The sequence below is a fragment of the Myotis yumanensis genome, unplaced genomic scaffold (genome assembly GCF_028538775.1).
Source record: "Myotis yumanensis isolate MYYU_CA2020_CCGP unplaced genomic scaffold, mMyoYum1.0.hap1 SCAF_4, whole genome shotgun sequence".
NCBI lineage: Eukaryota > Metazoa > Chordata > Mammalia > Chiroptera > Vespertilionidae > Myotis > Myotis yumanensis.
The window spans coordinates 81,864,412-81,876,669 of record NW_027223755.1 but is presented as its reverse complement, the minus strand read 5'-3'; the positions used below and the strand labels follow the sequence as shown (position 1 = coordinate 81,876,669).

At 43.7% G+C, this 12,258-nt stretch overlaps 1 protein-coding gene across 2 annotated transcripts in view; it reads left to right on the top strand.

Annotated features, from left to right (window-relative positions):
* The window catches only part of BCL7B (BAF chromatin remodeling complex subunit BCL7B), a 21,791-nt gene extending 9,533 nt beyond the window's left edge, over positions 1-12,258 (top strand). The window contains exons 3-6 of one of the 2 annotated variants that reach the window (XM_070412772.1): positions 3,545-3,641; positions 5,770-5,940; positions 6,749-6,828; positions 11,065-12,258. In XM_070412772.1, the coding sequence (XP_070268873.1) occupies positions 3,545-3,641; positions 5,770-5,940; positions 6,749-6,828; positions 11,065-11,370 (654 nt within the window). In that variant the 3' untranslated portion in view covers positions 11,371-12,258. Of the gene's footprint in view, positions 1-3,544; positions 3,642-5,769; positions 5,941-6,748; positions 6,829-7,093; positions 8,149-11,064 lie in introns of those variants that run through there. The other variant, XM_070412773.1, reaches the window with a different exon arrangement.

The window sequence follows — 12,258 nt, the reverse complement described above, 5'->3', positions numbered from 1 at the left end:
TTCCAAATTATTTTCTTTCAGCATTTTAAAATTATTACTCAGATGTGTTTCTGGTGAGAAATCTGATGTCAGTCTGATTCTTGATTCTTTGTAGTTATCCTCTTGTATTTCTGGGAACTTTTAGAATTTCTTCTCTCTCTGATCTTCTAGGACTTCTATAAGAATATCCTGTAATGTTCACATCTAGCTTCTTTATTTCTGAACTTTTCTCTCATTTATTTCATCTCGCTATTCTTTCCTCATTTCCCTATTTTAATTTCTCAACCCAGTTTTTGCTCATTAATCCTTTCTTAAACTATATCTATTTCTGCTACTAAACTCATTTACTTTTTATTTTGAACAATTATACCAATTTCCTGTATTGATTCTTCTTCAAAACAACTTTCCAGTATCATCCTTATCTATGTGAGCAGACTCACTATGTGTTTTATTTAAATTCTTCTGTGCCATTGCCATTCTGGTATAGCTTGTTCTGTTTATTGTCTTTTCATGGTGCTTGTTATCCTCCAATATCTGGTTAGTGTTTTCTGTACACTTACCTTTTATTCCCTTGGGACTCTACCCTGCCTTGGCTAAAATAATATGTAACTGAGGGAGTATATAAGCCTAAAACTCTGGTTTCCCTCCTCTAAATGAATTTAAGGGATGGAGTTCCCTCTGCTATCTTCCCCTGCCTCCCAGGGAACTCCCTAGTACCATTCTTCCATGTGCTACCTTAATATAGGAGCAACCATCCTCCCTTGTCATTGCCAAGCCCAAGGTGAATGTTAGGAGGGCTATGGAGCCACTCTTTATTCTTCATACATCCCTGGCACCTGTGAGGCCATTACTGCTAGAATCAACCCCTCCCCCACCACCCCCAACTCATTTTTCCCATTTCAGTCCCTGGTCCTTTCCTATTCAAATTCTCTCTGGGACTCAGCTCCCTTTGTCTCTCTTGAGGGCTTCTTGCAGTGTTTGTGTTGCTTTCTGAACCGGGCCCAGAGGTCCATCAGTTTATCTGCCCTCTAGTGATTCATGGTGGTGTGCCATCTTCTAAGGTACTAGCATAGACCTGTTAGATTAGGAAAAATGGAAAATGATGATCAAATTGGTAAAGAAAAAATTATGAAGGATACAGGGAGTGGGACACTCACTGCTGATGGGAGAGTTAATTGGCACAAACTTTACAGGTCAAGTTGATCATAAGAGCTTTCAGTGATGGATGTTTTAATTAATTAGACTGTTGGAATCCTTTCACAGCTGTATACAGTGTGTCCCCCCAAAATGTGTACTCACTTTAACAGCTGATAGCTCAGTTTTGAACATAAAATTTACTTTACTAAACACTGCCTTTATAATTATTCAAAGGGTGTGTATATATATATATTTTTTTTTGGGGGGGTACACCCTATATGTATATCAAGTCACCATTATGTACACTTTAAATATCTTACAGTTTTATTTGTCATGTATAACTGACTCAGTAAAACAGAAGGGGTAAAAAGTTTTAAATATTTATTCCTTAAATATGCAAGTTTTATCTCTAGGAGTTTATCCTCAGGAGATAATCATATGTATATAAAATATGCTTAAATATACCTAATGATAAAGCCAAACGTTCAGCATTACTGCATTGTTTATAGTGTTTCAAATTGCAAGCAAAATAAAGATCTTAATGTAGCCTGGCCAGTGTGGTTGAGTGGTTGAGCATGAACCCATGAACCAAGAGGTCACTGGTTCGATTCCTAGTCAATGTTTCTCTCTTATCAATGTTTCTATCTCTCCCTTTCCCTTCCTCTCTAAAAATCCATGAAAACATATACATATATAAAAAAAGAGAACTTATTGTACAGAATTCATTAAATAAGTTAAGTTATTGTGCACCTATATTTTGTAAATCTTTGTAACCATTATAAAAAAGATGTAGCCGGGCCGGCGTGGCTCAGTGGTTGAGCCTTGACCTATGAACCAGGCAGTTACAGTTCAATTCCTGGTCAGGGCATATGCCCCAGTGTAGGGTGTGCAGGAGGCAGCTGATCAATGATTCCCTCTCATCATTGATGTTTCTATATCTCTCTCCTTCTCTGAAATCAATAAAAATATATAAAAATGAATAAATAAGAATAAAAAAAGATGTAGAAGATTACTCAGTTGCATAGAGAAATGTTTAATGCAGTGAATGAGGAAGGGGAAGTAAGTTATATGACCCATTTTCACACAAATATATGTGTAGGTTGTCTCTGGTTTTCGTTTTTTTCTGTACTTCCAGAATTCCCTATAGTGAAGTATGTATTTTACATGAACACAGAATCATTAAAATGAAGATAAAATAGAGATCAGAAAAAAATAATGATAAAGCCAAATGTTGGCATGGGTGCTGTGAAACTAGTACCCTTTCAGAGAGTAGTGGGGTGCAGTGTATTTCAAGGAAAGTAATATGATTATATTTTCTGATCCGGAAGGAATATTTTTGTGTGAATTTTATCTCAATAAAATAATCCAGGGAAAAATGAAAGTTTAGCATTGTGGTTTTATTTCTAGTAACAATAAATAAACACAATCCTAAATAAGTTAAAGCTAAATGTCTAATAGTTGAGAAGTTATTAAGTGAATTATGGTATATGGAATATTATGCAGCTATTAAAAACATGTTTATGTAGCTTATGTAGTAAAATGGTCAAGTGTAATTACACTAAAATTATGTCTGTATAGGAAAAAATGAAGGGAAGGACATGCATAAATTGTACAGTTGATTTATTGCAGAGATAGGATTGAGAGTTATGAACAAAAAATTGTATTAGTAGTACAATGCATGTACAATAAAGAGACATGATGAACAGTATGAATTAGTGAATTTGAAATTACCAGATTTAAACTTTGGGCTGTTGGGATGCTGTCATTTGCAAATTTCCTTTCCTGTGGGCTTGTTTGTTGCAGGCTAGTTCATCTTCCCACTGTGGTTCCCTAACATGTGTAGCCTACATCCTGCTTGAAGGGAATGATGTTATAGGTAAAGATTGAAGTAGGGTGAACATTTTGAATGGATGGGTTTTTTTGGTCAGGAATAGAGCTAGCAGGGGCCCCTTTGTCCCATAACTTCTTACATTACATATAAATGACTCCTTCCTTTTTCCAGTCAGAGGTCCATTCTTCTTTCACTTTTTTTTTCCTGCTGTGCTACTAAAATAGGAATCTTTTTCGAAATTAATATTTTGTGCTTCTCACCCATCCTCATGAGGAAGGGTTGGATCGAACATTCTGATCAGGGCAGAAAGCAGAAGAGTACCACAGGGAAATCTAGTGGAAGTATATGTGTCTATCTTTTACTTTTGATTCATGATATTAGCACTGGAAGGGTCCATTTTACAGCTATAGACACTGAGACTTGTGAACACCTTGTCCAGGATTCCATTATGCCTTGGGCCCTGGATTCTCAAAACCACTGTCATTATTCCTGTTCAGTCCTAATCCAGACCTCTGTGGTGTCTCAAAAAGCACCCTTCTCTATCTCTGCAAGTCTCCTGGTTGGCTCTGTCATATCCCTCTTTTTTTCCTTTTCTAGAAAGAAAAGTCAAAATCGAATGGTTCAGCAGCCCGGGAACCTAATGGCTTTCCCTCTGATGCCTCAGCCAATTCCTCTCTCCTTCTTGAATTCCAGGGTGAGTTGCATCCATATGTCTTCCTTGCAGGAAAATGAAAATTTAGATGAACCCATTAATAATAAGAATAGTTCTATGTATAATTTCAGTGCCTACTGTTTTGCTGGTATCTTGCTAGGCACTATACATAAATCTTCCCTTTTATACTTCACAGTAACCCTGCAAGATAGATGATAGCATCCTTATTTTCCATTTAAGGAAACAGGCTCAGAGAGGTGAAGTTACATATATAAAGTAACATAACTAGTAAGTGACAAACCTCATTAATTCCTGGTTTTCTGGATCAGAAGCTCTTTTCTTTAGACAGTGTACTTTATGATAGTACCTGAGAGTAGGCCACCCAAAGCTAGGGCATCTACCTATCCCCTGTTGGCACAAGTTCTGCTTCTTAAATCAATCTTCAGTAAATGTCCTGCCTGTGTCGGGACCGCATTCATGATGTGACCTCTTACACCTACGTGGCAGTTACTGTTTGTGAAGCACTTTCACTTCAGTTTCTCATTTTTATCCTGACATCAGCCTGTGATATAAACCAGGCAGTTACCATCATCCCTAGTTAAGGAAATGATGTTTGGAGAAAAAAAGTGTTCTCCTAAGTTCAAAAGTGACAAAGCTTTATTCTTTTTTTCTTTCTTTTATTATTTTTTTGGAGCTTTATTCTCTTTTTATAATAAAATGCAACTTCCATTTTAGCATAGAAGATCGTGGTCTTCATAGAAGTAAAGACTAGAAAGGGCTTACGGTTTTCTCTTCAAAACTAGTCTGGGAGCATGCAGGTATCCCCTGCCGAGCTTTCCCCCAACCCTCTGTCCCCGCCCCAGGGTCAGTGTGATATATGAAGGAATACAAGAAAAAGGTTTTTTAGTTATGTGTGGGGTATTCAATAACTGTAGAACTCTAGGAGACATATATGAGGCTTCCCTTTCTCAGTCTGATCACCATTTCATCCTTTCATTCAGTGAACATTTAATGATCTCCTACTGTATGCCAGGTATATGCACAAGAAATTCAAGGACCAATAAGCCACAGAGCCTATCTGCACAGAGTATAATGGAAGGAAACTGGTGTGTAAAATAGTAAACTCAGGTGTGCACAGGATACTACAGGAGCATAAAAGAGAAGGTGGTCATTTTTACTCAACAGAGCTTGGGAAATGTGGAGGACATTATGCTTGAGCTCGATGTTGGCCTGTATAGGGGCTTTGCGGAAAGGCTAGAAAGAACAAGAAAGACACCTGTGCATGAAGTAGCTCTTTGCTTAGGGTCCAGCTTGGTGTGGACTAACAACAGGGAGTGAGACTGGAGATGAGAAAGGACTTTGTACGTTATGATAGGGCCATCTTCTCCCTGTCCAGAGAAGCACTGGGATTTGAATTTTATTGTTTTGGCAGCAGGCAACCATTGAAGGGTTTAGAAATATCATGCTGGCAGAGGTGTGAAGTACAGTGGGAGTACATGGTACTGAAGGAAGGGCAGTTAGGTGGCTTTTGCTGGAGGCTAGGCCTGAACTAAGCCACCAGGAGAGGAAGGAATGAACACAACTCCCGTGTTTTTAACTATTTCTAACTTAGGTGGTGATTTCAAGCCTTCAGACAGCTTCCCAGGTGGGACTCCTTTGGTCCTTGAGGCCTCGGGTGGAACCTAGACCACTGAAGGATCTGAGCTGAATACTTCCAGACACAACCATCCTCCTCCTTCAGACGGCCGAGAATGCCGGATTTTATCATTTTCTACATATCTTGTGTTGTGAGAAAGGTTGAGAGGCATACTGTCCATCTCTTCCACTGGACAATAAGAAAATACAGGGTCTAAACTATAAGTGGTGGATAATAATTAACTGTATCCTGATCTTCCTGAAATATATATGTTGCATATATTTGAAAATTCTAGCTGCACCTGGTGCTTAGAATATGTCGTGAAATAGGAAATGCTTAAATTAATCAACTTAGACTCTGTTGATAATTTGCAGTGCATAGAAGCCCCATGAACCTCTGCCTTTGGTTCAGAGTGCATCTGCATCAGTGATCATTGTATCTCGTGTGTCTATGGCTGCCTAAGAAGACACCAGAGTTACTCTTGAGGAATAATTACCACCCTCAGCTGTTACCTTTGTCATGTTTGGTTTTCAGATGAAAACAGCAACCAGAGTTCTGTGTCTGATGTCTATCAACTCAAGGTGGACAGCAGCACCAACTCAAGCCCCAGCCCCCAGCAGAGCGAGTCCCTGAGCCCAGCACACACCTCTGACTTCCGCACAGATGACTCCCAGCCCCCTACTCTGGGCCAGGAGATCCTTGAGGGTAAGTCAGGACGAGCATCTTGGAGGGGCCTTGCCTCTTGCTGTTGATGTTTCTCTTCTTTGGAGTAAGTGGATAGAGAAAATGCCACAGAGTCTGGCAGTCTCAAGCTATTTGTTAACAGTTTGGGCTACTTTGGAGAATGGTTGTATTTTCCCCTTACAGAATGAAGGAAGAAAACAAACAACACAAGTGAGTGCCAGGATCTGTGTGAGGCACTTTCAATATTTAACACCTGGTATAATTCTCTCCCAAATCCTTGAAATAGACGCTATTATCTCCATTTTACAGATGAAGAAGTGGAGTCTTAGGAAGTTTTAATTGCTTATCAAAGATCACATAGTTAGTAGCTGGTAGCGTGGGTATCTCTAATTATATTCCTTCTCACTTCAGAGTTTATTCTCTTTGCATTATCTCCTGTGAATTTCTTCTTATATATTGTTTCTATGTATGTTGATTCTTTTTAAAAAATATATGTTTTTATTCATTTCAGAGAGGAAGGGAGAGAGAGATAAGAAACATCAATGATGAGAGAGAATCATTGATCAGCTGCCTCCTGCATGCCCCCCACTAAGGATTGAGCCCACAACCCAGGCATGTGCCCTTGACTGGAATTGAACCCGGGACCCTTCAGTCCGTAGGCTGAGCCAAACCAGCTAGAAATGTATGTTGATTCTTCAGCCAGTGTTGCCTCTTCAACAAGGCACCTCTAGATAGCCTTAGGAAAGCTTCCCCAGCTTTAAGGCAGATTCTACAGGAGTCTCTTGTGTCAGGAGGCCTTGCAGTTCTGCTGACCTTGTTGTTTTTACAGAGCCCTCCCTGCCTGCCTCAGAAGTGGCTGATGAACCTCCCACCCTCACGAAGGAAGAACCAGTTCCACTGGAGACACAGGTAAGGAGGCACTTTGGGTTTCCCAGTTTCTAAGAAATAAGGAAGGACTTCATTGCTGTGAATTGCATATATTGTGTTGAATGTGCTATAGTATAGTAGAGTGGGGAAGCAGCAAGGAAAACCAGTGTCTCCAGGTTATAAGGTAGGGGAAAATGTTTGGTTATCTACGAGAAGATTGGCATTGGGCTTCTGGGTTGTAATTAGGGATGGGGAGGTTCTGGTTCAGAGGGATGGCCCTATAATTCCATGTTCTGGCTGCTCCTAGATGGCCACGGAAGAGGAAGACTCAGGTGCCCCACCCTTGAAACGCGTCTGTGTGGACCAACCCGCAGTGCCGCAGACAGCCTCAGAAAGCTAGCACCATCCTGGCACCCTTCACCTCCTGGCCCCCTGCCTCTATTTATTGCATTCTGGTTCTGACTGTGCTGTGTTGCTGGGCTAAGGGCAAGCACTGGGGTCCAGAGTCTGCCCATAGGAGCCTTCTATTCTGGAAGGCTGACATAGGACTTGGGGTTATCGCATCATCTTCCCTCCCTGGCACCTATGTCTGCTTGTTCCTGAGAAGAGGAATGCTCATGTCCTCTTTGTATCCCAAGTAGGCTGGAGTATCAGCCATCCCAAGGTTTATCTGTCACCTCCAGGTAGCAGTCTCTGCTCCAGAACCTCTGGACTGAGCTGCTGGCGCTTCTATAAGAAGAAAGAGATGTGGAAGGCACCCTTTAGAGAAGAGGGTGCCAAGAGTTACTTGAATTTGATGGCGACTGTAGATGTCTGGACTTTCCCTTAGGGCTAGGTGCCCTGTGGGCCGTTATTGGAGGATGCCTAGGTAGAGACTTTGGAGGGAAGGGGCTTTTCTCCACATGAGGGCAAAAAAGTCCATATAGATTTCTTGCTGCCCTGGCACCTCTGCCCATTTCTGAGGTCATCCTGCCTCTCATGGGCTCTCTAGCTGCTGACAATTCCCCCCACCACCACCAAAAGAAAACTATCTCCCCCCACACACACACACACATGCAGCTTTCTGTTCTTACCCGTACATTTCATTCCAGCATTCTCTGCCTCCTGCCAGTCCCCAGCATTCATGCCACAAAACCCCAGAAAGAATTTGAAGTCTGACCACAGTACCCATCCCCCAGAGTACTCCTTCAGCTCAGACTTTCTAGAAAGATTCCCTTTCTTTAAAATCTGCATGTTTAATTGAACTTCGTGATTTTATTTTTTGTTTCATAAAAGTTTAAGAAATGGAAATGGGCAACAGTGAGTGAAGACATATTTTAGCACTGAATAGAATATTTTTAAAATTAAACTATTTGAAATATGTCTTGTTGGTATCTGAGTGCTTCATTCTTGAAGGTTGTGGGGGTGGGGTTGGGAGTATGGGTGGCTGAGTGCTTGTGAGTCACTGTGGACTAGGCTCTGCCCATTGTCTTACTCCCAGAGAATGGCTGTGATGCCAATGATTTGTAGACTCCCTTTGAAGTTGTTGTGTAGTTGGAATTCTATGATTGTTCCTGTGTACACTGAATGCAACCAATTGTTTTCCACAGCTGCTTAGGAGGCATTCATGAGTTCTTTATTTCATTTATTATGGCAAAATACACATAACATAACATTTATCATTTTGACCATTTTGAAGTAAACAGTTCAGTGGTACTAAGTACATACACAATATTATGCAATCATCACTGCTCTCTACCTCCAAACTTTTCATTACCTCAAACAAACCCCCATACCTATTAAGCAGTTGCTCCCCACTTGCCCCTTCCTGGAGGCCCTGACAATCACTAATCTATGTTCTGTCCATGAGTTCCTTCTTGATTCCAAAGGAAAACTAGAGTCATGGTTGAAAGAGTTCTACATTCTACATGTTAAAGAACTTTGTTTCAGTATTCCTAAAGTGATTCACTTTTCTCAGGAGCTCCAAGTTTATGGGATGAGAGAACCAAATTCTGCTGTCCTGTTTTATCATCCCTAATTTGCTTTTTCTTAAAATTTTACATAACATGTACTATCAAGTTGTCAAATGCATGTCACAGATACTGGAATTGTATGTGGAACATAAAATAAGTATCCTATATAATAAAAGCCCAGCGACCGAACAGTAGAACGACCAGAATGACCGGTCAGCCAGTTGCTATGACTGCTCCGCTGACCGGGATGAGCGGCTGCTCCGCAGGAGGCCAGTCCCCACAGGCCATGGGATCCAAGGGTTTCTATTCATAGCTTGAAGAATGGGATGAGATCATCAGCTTTTAAGTAGTTGAGGGAAAACACACACTGCTCCTTTTTCATTCTCTTTGTCCCACCTTCTTGCTAGAAAATGAACACCTGGCTCCCATGGCCCCGCCCCGAGCGCACTTGGCCAAGAGCTCACTGGCCCTCGGCCCGAGTGAGTCTGTGTAATGTTAACGTAAAAAAACCCCACTGAATCCTGTAAAGAATTTTATGAGTTTATTTAAGCCAAACTGTCGACAAATGCTAGGAAGCAGAACCTTAATGAATTGAGATAATGCTCTGGAGAATGGCATGTCACATCTATATACACTGCAATCAAAGGAAGGGACGTAAGCGGGTTACATGAAATCGACTGGTGGTAGACTAGAGAGGTGGGAGAAAGCAAAGGGGGGAGGAACCCCTGGGATTGGATAAAAAGTAAAATGAGCCCTGACCGGTTTGGCTCAGTGGATAGAGCATCCGCCTGTGGACTGAAGGGTCCCAGGTTCGAATCCAGTCAAGGGCATGTACCTTGGTTGCGAGCACATCCCCAGTAGGGGTTGTGCAGGAGGCAGTGGATCAATGTTTCTAACTCTCTATCCCTCTCCCTTCCTCTGTAAAAAAAAATCTATAAAATATATTTTTTTAAAAAAGTAAAATGATAGACATATACTTAAGTGGGTCAGGAACAATTAACATGATAATAATGAAGGAATTTGTAGTATTTGTCCTGGCGCCCAGGCACCTTAGGCTGTGCCCCAAGGGGTCCAGAATAAGGGAAGTTACAAGTTACCCAGACATTTCAAGGGTATGTTGTTATAGATGCAAAAAGACAGATAGGCTCAGTTAAGGTAAAGGTTGACCTTGTCAGTGAAAATACCAGCCTAGGAGGTTAACTACCCACCATAACTGCTTTTAGTTAAAGTTTAATTTCAGACCAAGACTGCCATGCAGGCCCTTCCCTGAGCTTGTCAGGTTAGCGTGTGGCCCCTTTTGTCCACACTTCCAATGGCCTTTACACCTAGTGCCTCTGCCTGAGCATCTTAACTCAACCTGTATCACTGACTGAGCACCCACCGTGTCCCAGGTGATGCCGGGGTGCTCACAGAGCAGCAGGGAGCCAGCCGCCTTGTCCTGCGGAGGGAGTGTGTGTGCCGTCAGGAGGAGAGGACTGGGGTGCGGGGAGGAAACATCCTTGGACAGACGTGAGGTGCAGCCGTTAGAGGGCAGGGGCACCATGAAAACATGGGAATGAAGCCACATAGGGGCTCCGCGAGGGAAGGGCAAAGGGAGGCTCACTGAGGGAAACTGAATGGATGGAGAGGCTGGCAGACACCTGGAGAAGGGCATTGAGCAGAGGGGACAGCCCATGGAGGGGCAGCAGGACGAGCAAGAGGCCGAATGGAAGGGGGTCGAGGGGCACATCCTGTAGAGATCGAGGGCTGGTGAGAACCTGGTATCCCCTGAGTGCAGGGGGAGGTGCCAGGGCTGTAGGTGAGGACCCGCTGGGCTGATGCAGTGGGGACAGACCCTCTGGCTTGTGTCAGGAGCAGACTGAGGGGGAAGAGGAAGCAGGGAGACAGCAGGAGGTGACAGCACCCTCCCGAGGGCGATGCGGAGACAGTGGAAACTCAGGCAGCCGAGGCAGCAACTTTTGGGTGTGCTGGAGGGAAGCCCGAGCATGAGGAACTGTGTGTGTATGTGTGTGTGTGTGTTGGGGGGGGGGGGGGGGGGGGTGAGGAGGCCCCATGCTCGCCCTGGCCCCTGGGAAGGCAGGGTCTCAGTCAGCTGCTGGCGGGGGGGTTGGGGGGTGGGGGGTGGGGGCCGGGTCAGATCCCGTCCATTTTGAGGGTCTAACAGACCTGGTTTCAAACCCAGACCTTAGTTTGAGCTCCACACGAGGGACGTGGAATGTTCACAACCAGCCTCCCACCGTGAAGTCCAGGCAAGTCCAGGCAGCGGGTCATTCCCATCTCTCTGCCCTAATCCCTCCATGTCCCTCCCTCCCCCATCTCTCTTCAGTTGATGACACGTACTTATTGGAAACCAGCAAATCGTTTTATTTTTGGTACAAAAACCAACAAAACAGAATGTACAATATTATGGAAAGCAAACGTTGAAAACCAGGAAAATGAAGCCCCCTTGTGGACACACAGATCAGCTGTGCCCAGAACCCGGGTCGCCCGTGACACAAAAGGGCTCAGGGTCCAATGCAAAGGGCTTGCCCAGGTGGTCCAACTCCAATCCATGACTCCAGTTTCCAGGACAGAGAGGATCCCGCACCACAGAACAGAACAGCAGAGACCAGCTTCAAGTCCCATGGTCTAAAGCAGTGATGGCGAACCTATGACACGCGTGTCAGAGGTGACACATGAACTCATTTTTTTGGTTGATTTTTCTTTGTTAAATGGCATTTAAATATATAAAATAAATATCAAAAATGTGAGTCTTTGTTTTACTATGGTTGCAAATGTCAAGAAATTTCTATATGTGACACGGCACCAGAGTTAAGTTAGGGTTTTTCAAAATGCTGACACGCCGAGCTCAAAAGGTTCGCCATGACTGGCCTAAAGCAATGCTTGCGGTGCTTCCGGAGAAAGAAACGCTCCTGAGACGCTGGGACAGGGCGGTCAGCATCCAGATCGCTGCCTCTAACTCCCACCTGGGGTCTGTGGTGCACCCAGCTCTCCCCTCCCTCCTCCTCCCATGTCCCCTCCCAGGTGAACCATGGATGGCCCTTCCCATCCTCTGCCCTCCTCAGCTCTGATGGCAGGTAGGGAAGGTGGGGGGTCATGCAGGGAATCTGAGGGCCTTGAGGAAATGCCGCTTGAAGAGCCAGAGACAGTGTCTGTCCATCCGCCTCGCTGGCTGAACCGCTTAACACAGAGGCCTCATGAGTGTATGTTTAGAACCGGTCCTCCTCTCCCCCCCCAACTCTGCCACTGCGTAACTTGGCTGTTTTGGGCAAGTTGGCCTCTAGAGTGTTAATTCTCTCTCCTTTAAAATGAGAACAAGAGCCCAGTGGGCATGGCTCAGTGGTTGAATGTCAACCTGTGATTCAGGAGGTCAAGGTTTGACTGCCTGGGTTGTGGTCTCGATCCCCAGTGTGGGGTATGCAGGAGGCAGCCTATCCATGATTCTCTCATCATTGATGTATCTCTCTCTTCCTCTCTGAAATCAATGGAAGATATCCTATATAATAAAAGCCTAATATGC